At 54.7% G+C, this 15,803-nt stretch overlaps 6 protein-coding genes across 6 annotated transcripts; 3 read left to right on the top strand and 3 right to left on the bottom strand.

Moving 5' to 3' along the window:
• Positions 1-278: 278 nt before the first annotated feature.
• PV07_00349 (uncharacterized protein) lies at positions 279-3,102 on the bottom strand. Its single transcript, XM_016386791.1, has 7 exons — positions 2,793-3,102; positions 2,664-2,734; positions 2,477-2,590; positions 2,330-2,412; positions 2,078-2,275; positions 1,814-2,017; positions 279-1,757 (listed from the first exon to the last, which is right to left on the bottom strand). The coding sequence occupies exons 1-7, from the start codon at positions 2,976-2,978 to the stop codon at positions 997-999; spliced, it is 1,617 nt and encodes a 538-aa protein (XP_016253719.1). The 5' UTR covers positions 2,979-3,102; the 3' UTR covers positions 279-996.
• Positions 3,103-4,275: 1,173 nt separating this feature from the next.
• PV07_00348 (uncharacterized protein) lies at positions 4,276-6,198 on the top strand. The gene is made up of 3 exons (XM_016386790.1): positions 4,276-5,038; positions 5,101-5,243; positions 5,311-6,198. The coding sequence occupies exons 1-3, from the start codon at positions 4,502-4,504 to the stop codon at positions 5,843-5,845; spliced, it is 1,215 nt and encodes a 404-aa protein (XP_016253718.1). The 5' UTR covers positions 4,276-4,501; the 3' UTR covers positions 5,846-6,198.
• PV07_00347 (uncharacterized protein) lies at positions 5,941-8,818 on the bottom strand. The gene is made up of 2 exons (XM_016386789.1): positions 8,399-8,818; positions 5,941-8,324 (listed from the first exon to the last, which is right to left on the bottom strand). The coding sequence occupies exons 1-2, from the start codon at positions 8,456-8,458 to the stop codon at positions 6,693-6,695; spliced, it is 1,692 nt and encodes a 563-aa protein (XP_016253717.1). The 5' UTR covers positions 8,459-8,818; the 3' UTR covers positions 5,941-6,692.
• Positions 8,819-10,351: 1,533 nt separating this feature from the next.
• PV07_00346 (uncharacterized protein) lies at positions 10,352-11,493 on the top strand. The gene has a single exon (XM_016386788.1). It carries the CDS (start codon positions 10,627-10,629, stop codon positions 11,263-11,265), a length of 639 nt encoding a protein of 212 aa, XP_016253716.1. The 5' UTR covers positions 10,352-10,626; the 3' UTR covers positions 11,266-11,493.
• Positions 11,383-13,576, bottom strand: PV07_00345 (uncharacterized protein). Its single transcript, XM_016386787.1, has 2 exons — positions 12,241-13,576; positions 11,383-12,143 (listed from the first exon to the last, which is right to left on the bottom strand). Exons 1-2 carry the CDS (start codon positions 13,456-13,458, stop codon positions 11,574-11,576), a joined length of 1,788 nt encoding a protein of 595 aa, XP_016253715.1. The 5' UTR covers positions 13,459-13,576; the 3' UTR covers positions 11,383-11,573.
• A 150-nt stretch (positions 13,577-13,726) lies between these two features.
• On the top strand, positions 13,727-15,791 carry PV07_00344 (uncharacterized protein). The gene is made up of 5 exons (XM_016386786.1): positions 13,727-13,871; positions 13,921-13,965; positions 14,016-14,460; positions 14,511-14,971; positions 15,028-15,791. The coding sequence occupies exons 1-5, from the start codon at positions 13,859-13,861 to the stop codon at positions 15,498-15,500; spliced, it is 1,437 nt and encodes a 478-aa protein (XP_016253714.1). The 5' UTR covers positions 13,727-13,858; the 3' UTR covers positions 15,501-15,791.
• The last annotated feature ends 12 nt before the right edge of the window (positions 15,792-15,803 follow it).

Below are 15,803 nucleotides of genomic sequence, written 5' to 3'. Positions count from 1 at the left end.
AGCATGGGGAAAGTGACTCACTCACTCACACACCCACTCGCTCCGCAAGACATGCACTGTATTTTGCAGCGACGACGACGAGGAAGACACCGCGTCACCCCCCCCCTTTAGTTTGATAGGTTGATACGCACACCTCTCCCGCGACTCGTCAAATCTCGTTTTCGAACGCTTTCCAGTCGTCGTAAGTGGGGAGCGTAGTAGACCCTGAAATTAAAGGTAGCGAGTATCGCAAATACCTCTACCCTCCTCCACATGGTCATAGAGAGCAAAAGCAGGGAGGGACCGGGGGGGACATTATTGATTGATGTTGATGCGGATATATCAGCACAGCCAATTACAAAGGGTATCGCAGGCGCGAAAAGTACGAGTACTATGGCCAAGGCATAGCAACGCTGGCATCGACTTGTCCTCTCGTTCATGTGCCATGTGACATTCTCGCCATTGACGAGCGAGAGGCCATGCTTCTTAATCCACGCCCTGTTCAAATACTTATGAGAGAGGGATCGTCGCTCGTACTAGCACTTTTGACCTCTCTCTCTCCCCCCCATACAGATGAAGAAACAACATCATCGAGAGGCGTCAAATCTATTAAGGAACCCATCTGATCTGCCTGCCTAGCTTGTGATCAAAGATCAGCTACTACATGTATATGTGTATACATACGGCCCCAATCTCATGTACGACTCTTGCTTTCCTCTCGGGTTGCATAGTAACTTAGAGAACAAGGCTAAGGAGGTTCCAACAAAATCTTTAGACAGGGAGTGTGTGTATATGATTTCAGACAACCTCTCAAATGGTCCCCAAGCAACAAACAACCACAAAAAAAAGTCTATACACGATAAGTTTTTTAATCTTTGCGGATGAGCCCCCCCGAAACCCCGTTTTAAGCTCCCGAACCCAAATCGCACAAGTGACAGCGGCGAGCAAAGAAAAAGAAAGGTGCCATATTTTCAAATGGGTTTGGTTGGGATGAGCGGGTTGTGTGTTGTTGTTGTTCTACATGTCACGCTTGACGTGCACCACGGGGGGCACGTACGAGGTCTTGCCCCACACCAGGTAGTAGGCGGTGGCGATGATGAGGGAGCCGCCCAGCATGGTGCTCGACCAGTTCATGGTCACGGCGGTGACGGGGGTGACCAGAGGCCAGCTGAGGAAGAAGATCAGGGGGATCAGGAAGAGGAGCGCGGTGACGTTGATGGCGAGCCCCCAGCGGCCGAGCGACCAGCGGCGCGGGGGCAGCTCGGGCCCCGTGACGCGGCGGTACAGCACGCAGCTGATGGTGAGGAAGTAGGAGATGAGGGTGGCGATGGCGCCCAGCGAGGTGATGGCGTTGAGCGCGACGGTCGAGCCGATGTTGATCAGCGAGATCAGCGCCGAGACCAGGAGCGTGACGGTGACGGCGGGCAGCGGGATGTTCCAGCCGGGCGAGATCTTGGAGAGCCATGGCGAGGCCGGCAGGCCGCCGTCGCGGGCAAACGCCCAGATCTGCCGCGACGCGGCCGCCACCTCGGACACGGCGCACGCGGCCATCATGACGATGATGATGGCCGTCAGCACGTTGGTGCCGGCGAACGAGTTGGTGGCGTTGTAGAAGACCTGGATGAACGGGTAGCCCGTCGCCGAGACCGCCACCGAGGCCTGGTCGCCCGTGGTGAAGCACAGGGTGGTCACCACGACGAACACCAGGGTGATGTTGACGATCACCGAGCCCATGATGGCGCGAGGCAGGGTGACGGAGGCGTCTTTGATTTCTTCGGCTGGAAACCAAAGGGATTAGCTCAAGCTACACCCCAAGGACAGAATGTCTGCTTACACATGTGGACGGAGCAATCGTAGCCAACCAGGACAGCCATGGGCGCCAGGAGACCAATCATGGCGGACAGGCCGTCGCTCGACCAGCCGCCAAAGTTGGTGAACTCGAGGAGAGCGGTGTGCGCGTCGGCGCGGGGGGCCATGACCCAGAGGGTGATGACGATGGCGAAGAAACCCACCACGTGCAGGATCAGGACCATGCCCTCTGCGAAAGCGTCAGTCTAAACCAGTCTCGACGTCGCCGTGCAGGGAGAATGCTCGTTACCGATAATGGGCAATCGCGACGCCAACACCGTGTTGAAGGAGATACAGAACACGGTGGTGGACATGGACAGGAGGGTTCCATGCCATCTCTTGTAGATATAGGTCGGGTCGTTCAGGACAATCAAGCCCTGGATCATCGTGCCGACCAAGAAACACACGCTGGCGTTATACACCTGCCAGCCGATGGCAGTGAGCCAACCTATCAAGTGTCAGTGCTGGGAGCAAGCGAGACAAGACACACATGACTCCCTACCAGAGTAGTAGCTGAGCACCTTTCGCATACGTGGAGGCGCAAACTCCGACACCCAGTGGTATTGACCTCCGGCCGTAGGTGACCTGGTTGACACGGATTAGCGGGGGCCCCGGGACGTTCCACACGGCTGGCTTGCCCGCCACATACATCGAAGCCATTTCAGCCACACTGGCGTAAACCAGAGTCTGCCCGATAGCACATGCAATGAAGCCCCAGAACAGGAGGGGGAGGCCACCGTCAGTCAAGACGAAGCCAAGGTACCTAGGGACCATGTCAGAATATGGGGGAATTCGTACGCGCGCGCGCGCGCAAAGGTCAAGGAGCCATATCGTACGTTAGAATACCCTCCCAGCTGGCAATGCAAGTCGAGGCAAATCCCAGCATGGTGATGAAGCTGAAGTTTCGCTGGAGAGGGGGTCAGCACCGCCAACGGCGCCAGATCGAGGAACAGTGTTTTCCTTACACGCAGCACCTGCTTCTTGCCCATGACCATCATGTCCCGCTTGTCGGCCGACGTGCCTCTGAACTTCTCGGCGACATGGCTGAGGCCGTCGTCGAAGACCTCGTCGGCGCCGTCGGGAGGCGAGCCTGGCGCGTCCGAGATGGACACATTTCTCATCTGCTTGCCATCGAGATGGAAGGAAGCCATGTTGACGATGTTGCTGGGGGTTGATCTGGCCCCTTTGGAAACTTGGAAAACAGAAAAACCAACAACCACGAGAATGAGGGATGTGGGAAACAAAAAAAAAGGGTAGGAAAGTTGGGGGAGGGATGGAAAGAAGTCGTTGCCATGTGGCAGACTACCACACACTACAACTCCCCTGGTAAGCGTTCATCGCTGAGGCGTGGCCAGTGGCCACCACTACTGGCGAGATCCTCCATTGACCTAGCGACTTCGTAGTGACTCCGTACCTGATGGAGAACTCCTCTGGTGTCTGGTGGGAGTTGGTAGCTCTGCGTAGTCCAGCCCACATTGCCCCTTCGCTTGGACCGTTTTGGGCAAAATCCCAGCCGGTCCATTGCCGGCGCCCTAGGCTTGAAACCAATGCGACCTTCTGCTTCGCCTGGGGTAAGAGTGCATGATTTAGCGGCCAATTTGGGGGGGGGCTCGATAGCTGCGACCTCTTCGAGACCCTTTTCGTTCGAGGACCCATGTCGAGCTAGCGGGCAATTCCTTGGGAGTCGGGACCCCCCCCCAAGAGGCATTAGCAATTAAAATGAGCAACTTGGCGGGCTTGTGCAATGTTTCTTGGGGACTGGGCCCCTTCCCTAGCCAGAGCATAGGAATAGGAGTTATTGTTATCAGTCCCATCGACTTCCCAGAAGCGGTGGGACGCGGGGCATAGGACGGAAGCACGGCATCGCCCAAATGGAGGAGGATCAGTAGAGAGGTACGGAGTACGGAGCAGAGAGATGCCTCAGAGGGGGGCTTATGGATGGAGGAGAAAATATCCACTGTACGAGGTCGTGGTTGGACGTCGCTCCTTCATACCTTTTCCGAATAATCACAAGAATAATCAATGTCTAACGTACATAACTAGGTATACCTGTACGTGTACGTGAACCTGGACCCTCCTCCTCTTACGAATCACAACACCAGGCCGAGGTCGGTCGGCACAGCTGCTCTGTGCTTTGCGCTCGCAGAAACCCGTAAATCCCCGTCCACTTCATCTCCACAGCGGCACGCAGGAACGAGGCTTGTGGCTGGCTCCCAGCAACGGCTCTGAAGATCCTTTCCCATCGCAGACTGGCGAGGCTCAGGTGGCGTGAGGCGCCGAATGGCTCTTCTGGGAGAGAACTGGGAGACCTGGGCGACACTTGGGACAAATGCGACGTGGAACCTCCTGCAATCGCCAGGGGCGAACTTGATACGGCCCCTCTCGCCTAGGTCCCGGATATGAAATTCCCTCTTCTCCTATTCCATTCGCAGGCCGCGCGATAGAGGGTTCCAAGACCTTTACGAAAGCCCATCTTGCGCGATTGTAGGTTACGAGTTATGTATAAGCACGTGGGTTGATCGCCCGTTGGCACCGCCGCCCACTTCCCTCTTTTTTGCAAAAACACTCCGTCGGCGGCGGATCTCTTTTCCCTCGCGTTTGGAAAAGCTATTGCCATTAGCAAATACATTCGTTGTTGCCCCGTTGGGTGGGCATAGAGAGGGTTTGCCTCACGATGAGCTCGCAATCGAGCATCACAGTCCCCGCGGGCCAGTCGCCGCCCTTCGCGGTGGTGACGCCCGACGACCACGAAGCGTACATCCTCATCTCGGCGGCGTTTGGGTTGGCCTGTATCGTGTTCTTCGCGAGCATTAGGACCGTCGTGCGCACCACCATCAGCCACGGGATCGGGCTGGACGACTATCTGTTCTACACGGCCACCGGGCTGGCCATCATCCAGTCGGGCATCGTCCTGGGAGCCTGCTCGAAGGGCCTGGGCAAGGCGCTGCGGCTGGTGTCCCTGGAGTCGCAGCACGAGGTGCAGAAGATGGTCTACGCCAGCAACCTGTTCTTCATGGTCATCATCGGGCTCTCCAAGATCTCGATCGTGTCCTTCCTCCACCGCATCTCGCGCATGAAGCAGCACCGGCTGGTCTTCAACATCGCCATGGGATTGCTCGGCGTATGGACCGTGGGCGCGTTCCTGACCATGGCCTTTCAATGCGACCTGTCGCACCCGTGGTTGACCGTCGGTCAGAAGTGTCCGGGAGTGGTAAGCTCAAGACCCGTAACCCAAGCCACCCCTTTTGTTCTGGAATGCTCATGGATTTCAAGCTTCGACGCGTGCAAGTCATTGGCGCTCTAGACATTGTGACCGAGGTCGCCATTGTAGCCTTGGTCGGCTACCTGGTCCACGACCTGCAGACGTCGGTCTCGAGTAAAATGACGGTCTTGTCCATTTTCGGGATCCGCCTGTTGTAAGTCCCCTTTCCTTCAGGCCTCCCAGACGAATAGCCGGCTGACACAAAGTGCGTGTGCGCTCAGTCTCGTCATCTTCATTGCGTTCCGCATGCACACCTTCTCCCAGAGCGGCTACACGACGGAACCCCTGCTCCACGAGTCCAGCTTCATCGCGTGGACGCAGAGCGAGATGACCTACTCGCTGGTGTCGGCCACGGTGCCCATCTTCCACAACTTCCTCAAGAGCTTGAGCACGGGGTTCGGCGGCATGCACGCCACCAGCAACGGGTACGGCTACGGCAGCGGCACGCGCAGCCACGCCCACGCCCAGGACGCGAAGAGCTTCCAGATGTCCAAGCTGCGGTCCAAGAACAAGAGCGCCGCCATGCCGTCCATCAACGACGACCGCGACGAGTACTACGGCCACCACGCCAAGGCGCTGACGGCCGAGCAGCTCGCGGGCGCCCCCGCGGCGTCGACCACGGTGCAGTGGTCCGGCGGCGGCAGTGGCATCCGAGGCTCCAACGGCGAAACCACCAGTATCAACAGCGACGAAAGCCAACGATACATGATCAGGAAGGATGTCCAATGGGAAGTGCGGACGGAACTCAGGGAATGAATTTAGGACCTTTTGTGTTTTATTGTACTGTAAAACTACCAGAACAGCAGTTACGTCTTGGGGGGAAATGGGAAAAATCGGGTGCGGTTTTTTTTTTATCCTAGCAGGATCAAACTGCCGCTGGTGCACATATATATATTAGACCTGTAGTGACAACAGACACGGACGACGCCCAGGGCGTCAACTTGGACCACCACTCCTTAGCGACGATCATTACCTGGGTCGGACCCCGTAGTCACCTTTCAAGGCATACTATCAAGAAGCCGTCGCTCGGGACGAACTCAGAAGGCTGCTCTAACGACCTTGACAACGACTGACTTGGGCCTCAACCCTTGAGGATACCAAAGTGTCCACGAACATTTTGAGGGTTCGGAATCTTCGCTGCCTTTGACGGCTGCAGAGACTCCCGCCGATTCGAGGGAATTGTATGTGCGGGTAATCTTCCTCGACACAAATAACTTTCGTCCGTACCGAACCAGCAGAGTGTCGCAAAGATGGATGTCTACCTGGCGACGGGCATTCTAGGACAGTCGACGCTCATGGTCGGTGAGACATGCGTTACTCCCCGTTCACCTCTGACATCCCGGCAACAACTGGGGCCGCAGAAAGGGAGGAACTCATCCTCGCTTCTCCAAAGTGCGATCCGATGGCAGGCGCTGTACTCGGTACGCTTCGGACAATGGCGTTCGATCTTGACAAGGTCTGCTGTGTCCTGATATACTGTAGTCCAGACTTTGAATTTCACTTGAGTTGACCACCATGCAAGACAACCGGCGTTTCGTTAACGCACGGTGGGGTTCCACGCTGCATGAGAAACGGTTCTGTAACACAAGGGTCCACGCCCATTTTAAAACAAATGCAACATATGCAGCCAGTCCTCGTGTACAATACCCTGTTCCAACATCAGCGACGCCTTTCGCGCTTGGGGAATATTCATTTCTTTCGCGATGAAGGTCAGCCTATCAACCACAAACTCCCTGAACGATCCGGACGCCACCCTGGACGCGCGGGCCGCACTGAAGAGCGGCCAGATGAGGAAGTAGGCGCTGGCAATTGACATCTTGGACGATGACGGGGCCCCGGAGAAGGGGAAGAGACAGTCTGGCTTCTGTAGAAACTCGGTGGTGGACTGGCATATCTCGGTGGCCATTTGCTCGATCACGCGCACACAGCGCGACCGTAATGACGTGAATATGTCGTCCACTTCGCCATCGAGGGGATCACGCCGGCGAGCCTTCTCAGCATAGACGAGTATGATTTCATTGAGAGCCAATCTGGTCATTCGGACCTCATTCCACAGCTGCGCGGAGTAATGGCTCGGGTAGAGATGATATTTATTCTGATAAACGCCATCCATCTTGCGGCGGGTGACGACCACATCGTACGCCCAGGCCGAAGGAAACCCTCTAGCGACCAATGCAGTGTGCGCGTCGATGGCTTTCGCATGTTCGATGATTTCAAACGGGTCGGTCAGCGAGCCTTCATGGATGCTCGCCCGAAGTTCCGTGAAGTCATCGACAACCACCATAAATCGGCGATTGGGGTCCTCTCGATCTCTGCGTAGGCCCATTGAAAAGCCCCACGATGAAATCTCGGCGGGTAGCCGGATGCGACGTTGGATGCTGCTGTACCTGGCGATCGCATTGACGTGTTGGTGGAGCCGGACGCTCAGAGAGCAGTCGAGTTGAGGTTTGGGACGAAGGCTGACAAGTGACACCGCGCCTTGCACATGTCGGTTCCAGCTCGCCGAAGGCGAGTATCTCGTATTGGCGTGTGCTAACGCAACATCTTCGACGCCGATGGTATCCTCGCTCGCAAGAGTTTCGAAATGAGCGAGCAGCAGTATAGACGCTAATGTTCCATCGTCGCGGCAGGCAGACGGATCCTGAAGGGCCTTGTTGGTTTCGACAAGGCTCTGTGAATATCTTTGTCGGGCCAGAGCCATGAATTCGGGCTTGCGAGTCTCATGACTAAGACTTGCCAGAGAGACGGCCTCAACAATGCCTGTCAGCAAGGAGGCGGGATTTGCAGAGTTGTAGAGAAGAGGAAGGTAATCGAAATGGCTTCCGGGAATATATTGCGTCAGGAAGAATGCTGTTGCGATCTCGGGCAGAGCTTGGCTTAGTGATTGGTAAGGGTGGTCCGGCCAGGGTTGTTTCCTCAGCTTCGAGATCTGGGTGGACTTGTTGCCAGCCACATCTGGCGACAGGCCTCTCTCAATGGCTCGAGTGTCCGGTAATGGCGTACTTGTATCTGCGGCTGAATCATGCCCGCTGGATTGATTGGCATTTACTGTGCCGATGTCCACATCTGCATCTGCATCTGCCTCCGCATCTGCATCTAGGACTGCCGTGACTCGATATTTCTGTTGCACCCGATCACTCTCATCACGAAACATGAGATCTAGTTGGTTGCGATACCCAGGACAGGCTCGAGAAGCATTTCGACACTGTCCGCATCCCGGCCGCTTTTGATCGCACTGGTTTCCTTATTAGCACATACCTTCGATGATTAGTGCCTTCGATCTGCAGGCGTGATCCGGACAGACCCTACCTTCAGTCGCTTCTTGCGGCAATAGTCGCAGCCTTTAGACGGCTTTCCGCAGTACACCATTGCGCTCGTGTCCGGAAATAGGGCGAAGAAGAGTGTGCACCTGGTCTCGGGCAGACCTGGCTGGAGGGAGGGAGGGAGAAATCTCTATGCTTTTGTTTCGTAGAGCCAGCGGCCGAGGCCCTCAGCATCCTATCGTCAGCTGGGAGATCGCCAGGAAGCGGGCTCAGGAGATGCGGTCCTGACTCAGTCCGGCATGCGCTACTATAAGTACGACCCGGTTCTGTTTATCTCAGCTGTGAACTTCTGCCAACAGCTGGATGGACTGCAAAAGCCGCTGTCGGCTCCCGCGCTCGGAGGTTACAGGCCTTTCGACTGCGGACACGCTCGCTGCGGTAAGTGGCAGGCAAAGCCGAATTCTCGAAGATCCATGGGTGAAGGTCGTTGTAGAAGTCAGCTCTGAATAATCTGTAGATGAGGCTGGATCGACTATGCCGGATCCAGTATGCAGCTCGCAGAGTGGGGACGCGGCATACACGCAATGCCACCCTCCTTCGAGGACCGCTTGTAGATTCTTGATGGCGCCCGGCCTCGCTCAAGCGATTGGTGCTTCGTAAAGCGCCATGACGATCATGCAAGGTCGAATGCTGACGTCGATGAATGTTTGAAATGGTTCTGCCTGGCGAGGCTGGAAGCATAATTGGCTGATTATTATGGAGTAGCACCACACAGACCGCGAGGCTGTGTTCCTGGTAACGATGCGGTAGGCATCGACATAAGCAACCATGGCGTCAACTTACACTGATAGTCGCTGATGCTAAAAATCATCCGATCCGATCTCCCGTTTCTCATATCTAGCTCGTCAATGCTGCCATTTTGAATTCGGCCGATTTTCAACGTTTATTAAACCCGACTTCACTGCTTCCTGCTCGGGATAGAGAGTCAAGCGTGGGGAGTGTTTTTTGGAAGGTTTTTGTTTGAGCAATATCCTGAGAACCGACTGCTGCCACCAGATACATCAATTCCACGGCATTTCCCACAGGTATTCATAAACAGTGCAATCCTATGAGCCATGGGAGGGATTGATCCGTTCGTTATGAGACAGGCGGCAAAGAATCGGTACGGAGATCCCATTCTACGAGAAATGGGTGCATAAACACGGCAACGAGCTGCGACATTTCTCCTCAGTCAGCAATCTAACCTCCCAGATATGTCTCTGCTGGTGAAAGGGTCGAGTGCTGCAAGAATTCGGTATAAGGAAGACCAGAACCAGTCTCTACTGGGTCATTGGCGATTCCGACGATGTTGCTAGCACAGAAAACACGCCATCTGATCTATTCTGAAAACCCTGCTTGTGCGTTAGGGCCGTGTGGATTGAGCTGAGGAGTGTCGCTGAATGGGGGATTAGCTCGTGATTTGCGGCCGGTATAGGCGAAATAGTGCGTGCAGAGAAAGGGCTTAGGTGCATTGAAGAAGCGACAAGCAGTGTTTTCTGTTGGCCTCAAATGGAAATGTTTGCTAACTTGTCGAAGAACAGGCCATGGCCAGTTGGTTGTTTCGATATTCAGGATTAGTGTCGAATTGGCATCGGAGCCGGAAAATTATTTTCTCCGTAGATTTCCGGCTCAGCCATTTCAGCAGAGCGCACTCAGGTCTGAGCCTGAAGTTCTAGAAAGACTCAATGAAAAGAGGGAAACGGTACTCTTCGTACACCGAATGCGCGTATATGTGTTACCTCCGGCCCGAGCATTTTGCAGCTGCCTGATGCCATGGCGCAAATACTGCCCCAAGGCCGCGTCGATCTCGGGCCCAAACCCTCCACACAGCCTCACCGGCCCCCTCGAGTAAACGGCACAGACTTTCTAGGACGCTGTCGACATCCGTTTAGTGCCTCTTCCATGCGCGTATATTGTCTTATTGTTTCGCGCTAACCTCACAGGGTGCTCTTTGCGATGTGCCTGCCTGCGTGGCTCAAGACACTGGAGATAGTAGTCTCCTCCTCTCCTGCTCCCTGGCTCCGGCTGTGCAATCTATAAAATGCCTGGACATCCTGCCGTTGCGAGAGTATCTCACAATCAGAGAGAAACACAGATTTTCACGTTATATCACCGGGCGACTGGAACAGAAACGAAAAGAACCGACTGACCTATTGGTAGTCTGCGGGAGCGACCTTGAACTGTTCAACACCGCTTACACCCGACCCCAGAGCTGACATTGGACGTCCTAAAACCATGGGCTTAATAAAAACTGCCATGATTGCCGGCGTCGGCATCTACGCCGTGAACAAGATCACCAAATCAGCCGAAAACCGACGCACAAACCCTGCACCAGCTGCTGCCGCACAGGACAGCGCCTCGCGTCAGCGATACTTCGACGCGCCTCCTTGCTATTACTCCGACCCTTACCAGGCAGGACAGACGCAACAGCAACGACAACAGTATCAGCCGCAAGAAAAGGTCTTGCCATTGGAGTTCACCGAGCGACGTGGTCAACACCAAGAAAAGCAGCAGCTCCAGCACCAGCAGCAAGGCCAAGCTCAAGTCCTGTTGACAAATAACAGCGCCTACTCGCCCTTGCCACACGGCTACAACCACCAGGCCGCATACGGCTATGATTCAGACCTGCGAACAGCCCCGGAACCTGCAGACATGTACGCCGGCAGCGCGCCGCCCTCGCACTACGACGATTGGCGACAACGGCGCCCGCACGGCTTCGTCGAGCCGGACGAGGTCTCCAACTCAACCTTTGATGGGCGGAGCAGACGCGGGAATACGAGGGGGACAGGGCTATTCGATACATTGGCTCAGCAGGTCGAGAACATCAGGGATGGCAAAGGCAAGGATCTTGTTGGTAAACTGCTCTCCAGATGATCTTCAGGTCTAGGGATGAAATCGGACGAACAGATAAGATGAGGATGCAGACAATTTTCCGGGATATCGCGATGGTATGGGCCTCTGACAGGACGCTGGATGGCGGTTTCCTCCCTGGTCAAAATGCGGGTTAGACTGCATTGAGCGGCGTTTTGCTTGAGATTTCGCGTTTATATTCGCGTCAAATACGAAGATATGAGGATCATGAAAGCCAACTGGTCCGTTACAACCGCCTTTTTGCCTTTCTGTCCAACTCGAAAACGACAAGGTCTTTACGGAGCCCACCTTCAAATCTCAAGGTGACGGAGTTAATTGACTCCCCAAATGCCCAGGGGATCCTCCTTCGTCCCACCACCGCCCTCTCGTGCCCTATCGTCTTGAAGCCTCTTGACCCTTTTCGCCAGGAACCCCAGAGCGAGCGGTCCGACGATGGTGCAGAGAAGAATCGCCCACGTGACAATCAAGTATAGATCCGACACGAGGCCATCTCCGGCGGCAGCGTTACCGGACGTGTCTTTGCTTGTGAAGATGCCGTTCGTCGCCGCGAGTGCCGAGATTAGGAATCCAATCTCGCCGCGAGCGACCATCGCGCAGCCGAGGATGGATGCCGGGTACAGAGACTTCGGGCGAGGGAGAGACCTGCGCGGGGTAGCCTTATTATTCCTCCTTTGCTTCGTGCCCTTGCCCTTTTGCTGTTTGTCGGATTCCATAGGTTGCGGACGAGGAGGCTGTGGTGTCGTTGACGAAGTGGAGAAGCGGATGAGCCACATGCCGCAAAAGAGCTTGCCGATAGCCATGAATGTCGCGTAGACTAGGCCACGCCAGATGACGGGGCCGCGAAACATTTTGGTGATCGGAATGGAAAAGCCGATAGATGCCTGATGATCAGTGCGTCAGCCGCTTGCGAAAAAAGAAAAGAGAAAAAAAAAAAAAACCACGCATGCGTACTGAAAGCTGGTGAGGTAGGAGACTTACGAAGAAAAGCGGTTTCAAAATGCGCTCCACGGCAGGTGCATAGTAATGGTTGTACATCCGGAGGCTGCGGCTCTCGACGTCCAGTGCGTCAGGGATATCAGCTGGCCCTGCATTTTGATCGATGCTCGTCACTGATTTTGGATCCTCTGGAGGCGGTGTCATTTCACAAGACGGTCCCGATGGCTGCATCAGAGGCGCATGATGGTCTTCCCGTTTCTCATCCTTTGATGCATGGACTTCACTGGCATGCTGAGAGGCACAGGATTGTACAGGCGCGATATTGGAGGTCGTGTTGACGGGATGCTTCTGAAGTTTTGGCGTCTGCGAACACTTCCCTTGGGATCGAGTACCTATTGTCTGCAGACCAGCCTCGTCTAGCCAGGATATAGTGGCTCCTGCTAGATAAGCGGCAAATAGGTTTGATGTGCCAGCATAGGTTGCCGCGGTGACCAAGGCCGCCAAAAGGGCGGTCGAAACAATGAAAGGAAGCTTTACCTCAAGGTCCAGAGCCTTCGAAGAGAATTTCCCTTTCAGCTTGACTGATAGGGCGGAGATATGAGGTAAAACTGGCTTCACCAAGAACTTGCAGGCCAGGGGAAGGATGATAGCGAAGCCAAGGGATACGAAGATAGGGCGTATGACTGTAGGGGCTGAAATCGACGTCTGGCCGGAGCCTAGATTGGCTATGACTTGCACCATGATCAGCCCAACAACATCATCCAACATTGCAGCACTGGTGAGGACCGTCCCCAAGCGACTCGTCGTTAGGCTTGTCGTCTTTAAAAGACTGAAGGTGGTGCCTAAGCTCGTCGAACATAGCGCAGCTCCAGCTGCGAATGCTTGAAGCTTTGTGGCATCGGAAATCCCCATCAGAGAGAAAGATAGAGCCATTGGGAGACATATCCCAGTGAGTGCGACGCAGATAGACAGTATCAGGGACCTGCCAAGCGACTTGGCTGAAGTCGCCAGTCCGCCCTCGAAGACAATCGCGATCAAGCCTAGGTACCCAAGCTGCGTTGCCACATCCTCAAATGGGCGGGACAACAGCTTCGAGCCAGGTGTTCCCCAGGCCATACCGATGAGAACCTGCCCCACAAGACCGCAGTAGAAAATCTGGTCCAGGGCAAATCCTAGAACATTCAAGACCAGAAGAAAAGACGACTGAATCAGGATTGTGATAATCCCGGGCTCATGATATGGGAGGGCGACGTCCGCCATGATGGGCAGACAGGAGTGAAATGACGAAGAAGTCAGGACGAAACTCCATGCCACTTAGAGCACAGATATGCGAGAAAAATCTGATCCGATGCTTTTGCGAATGCTGAATTGAGGTGCTATGTAGATAGTTGATGATGATGCAGTCGAAATACGGAGTACTCAAGGTTGAGAAGGCAAAACCGGACGAGGCTGAGGCCCAAAGAGGAAGATTTGCCGAACTCCATAATTATTTGGCCTTGGGTTCGAGGTCGCAAAACCTCAAGGAAAAAGTACGTGCAGGTGGATTTGCCCTGGTCTTTTGTCATAGTCCGTGATTGCTCATTGAAGCTATTCTTAGACGAAATCCGTGTCCTACCTCCCGATCAATCGCTATCCTCTTTGTTGGAGCAGTTTTGCGACAATGTTGTGCGCAAGTAGGTACTCTCAATCTCGCGCAGTGGGTTGCGACTAATGGTATGGCAGTCTCGGGAGAGGCGCCGCAGGTCCCAGTGGCCTCACGCAAGAGTGGTGCGTTGAGGATATATGTGTCCCAGGTCTCACTGGTCTGACAGTCGCAGGGAATGTCTACGAAAAGCGCCTCATCGAAGCATATATCAGCGAGAACGGCACCGAACCCACGACGGGAGAGAGCCTGTCCGTCGAAGACCTGATCGACCTTAAGAGCCCCAACGTCGTCTATCCACGACCTCCACAGATGACCTCGATACCTGCGATGCTCTCTTTCTTCCAAAACGAATGGGATGCTTTGGCGCTTCAGACGTACACTTTGCAACAGAATCTTCACCAGGCTCGACAAGAGCTCAGCACGGCCCTGTACGAAAATGATGCGGCGGTACGGGTCATTGCACAGCTCACAAAAGAGAGAGACGAGGCACGAGCGACGCTGGCACAGATAAATATCAGCAGAGGAGCTCCTGCCAACACAAACGGCGATGCCATGCAAGTCGACAGTGCCCCATTACCACAATCCGTCGTCGAGAAGATTGAAAACTCCCAACAAAGGTATGGCTACCCTCTGTACGCTCTGTCCAGGAACTGATGAATATCTCCAGTTTGTCGAAAACCCGGCGGAAACGACCGGTGCCAGAAGAATGGGCCTCCTCGGACGCCATATCAGCGTACACGTCAAGATCAGCCTCGAAACCATTGTTTCCTGGTGGCCGTGTGCTTGCCGTGCACGAGGCAGGAGATCTGATCCTAGTCGCAGGCACCCAAGGGGGCGTCTACTCACTGTCGGAGAACACGTTATCATATGCGCTCGACTTCGGTGAAGGAGACGCCACCAGCGGTCTCTGGGCTCATGACAGGGCGGTTGTTGCAACGTCAGCAGGCGCAGTCAAGGTATTTGAGAAGGATCAGGAAGTCTCGTCTTTCGCAGTCCACGCCGGACAGGCGAATGGGGTGGCTCTACACCCCAGCGGCAGCATTCTCGCCTCTGTTGGAGAAGACAAGACATATATTCTCTATGACCTCGAATCCAGCCGAGTTCTTACTCAGGTTTCGAGTAACTCCAGTATGTCCTCTTGCAATGCCTCCTCTCTTGACCTGCAGGGCGCTAATTTTATTCAGGTCTTCGTTGTACTCAATTCCACCCTGACGGTCACCTATTGGCGGCGGGCGGTGTCGATGGCCAAATCAAGATATTCGATGTCAAATCCGGCGCGGAAGCCGCGACGTTCGACCTTGGTGGCCCTGTGCGATGTATCTTTTTCTCCGAAAACGGCATATGGTTGGCGGGGGTAACGGAGAAGTCGTCGACCATCTCGATCTGGGACTTGAGGAAAGCAACCGAAATCACAACCATTGAGACGGGCAGCCAGATCGAATCCATCAGCTGGGACTACACTGGACAATTCCTGGGGGTTGCAGGACAAGATGGAGTTACGGTCGAACATTATTCCAAGGCGTCCAAAGAATGGTCGGAGATCCTCAAACGAGGGACGCCGGCGACACAAATTGCATGGGGCCAACATGCTCAGAGTCTAATCGCTCTGAATGAGGACGGGGTGATTACGACCCTGGGCGCGGCAACGGAAGGATAGGGGGAGGTGATTCCCTGTTACTTGTATACAGACAGGACGGAAGGCAAGGTAGCATTGATACCCATAATTGATGTGAGATCCAGAGGGCGGGGTTTTCCTGGGATGCGGCGGTGATAGCTGAAAAAAATCAAGGGAAAAGAAAGCCAGGGCAACGCGAAAAGGAATTGGAAGTTGCGTCGACAGATGGTCTCTTTGTCCGCCTGCGATGGCATGTACAAACAATCAAAAATGAACCAGCTTCCATGGTGGTGTTCTGTTCTGGTTGCTGCCTTTATATGGACACGGCTCAGGCCTCTGTGAGCT

The sequence above is a fragment of the Cladophialophora immunda genome (assembly GCF_000835495.1).
Source record: "Cladophialophora immunda strain CBS 83496 unplaced genomic scaffold supercont1.1, whole genome shotgun sequence".
In the NCBI taxonomy this organism is placed as follows: domain Eukaryota; kingdom Fungi; phylum Ascomycota; class Eurotiomycetes; order Chaetothyriales; family Herpotrichiellaceae; genus Cladophialophora; species Cladophialophora immunda.
The sequence above is the reverse complement of the archived record's forward strand: the minus strand, read 5'-3'. Positions and strand labels throughout refer to the sequence as shown.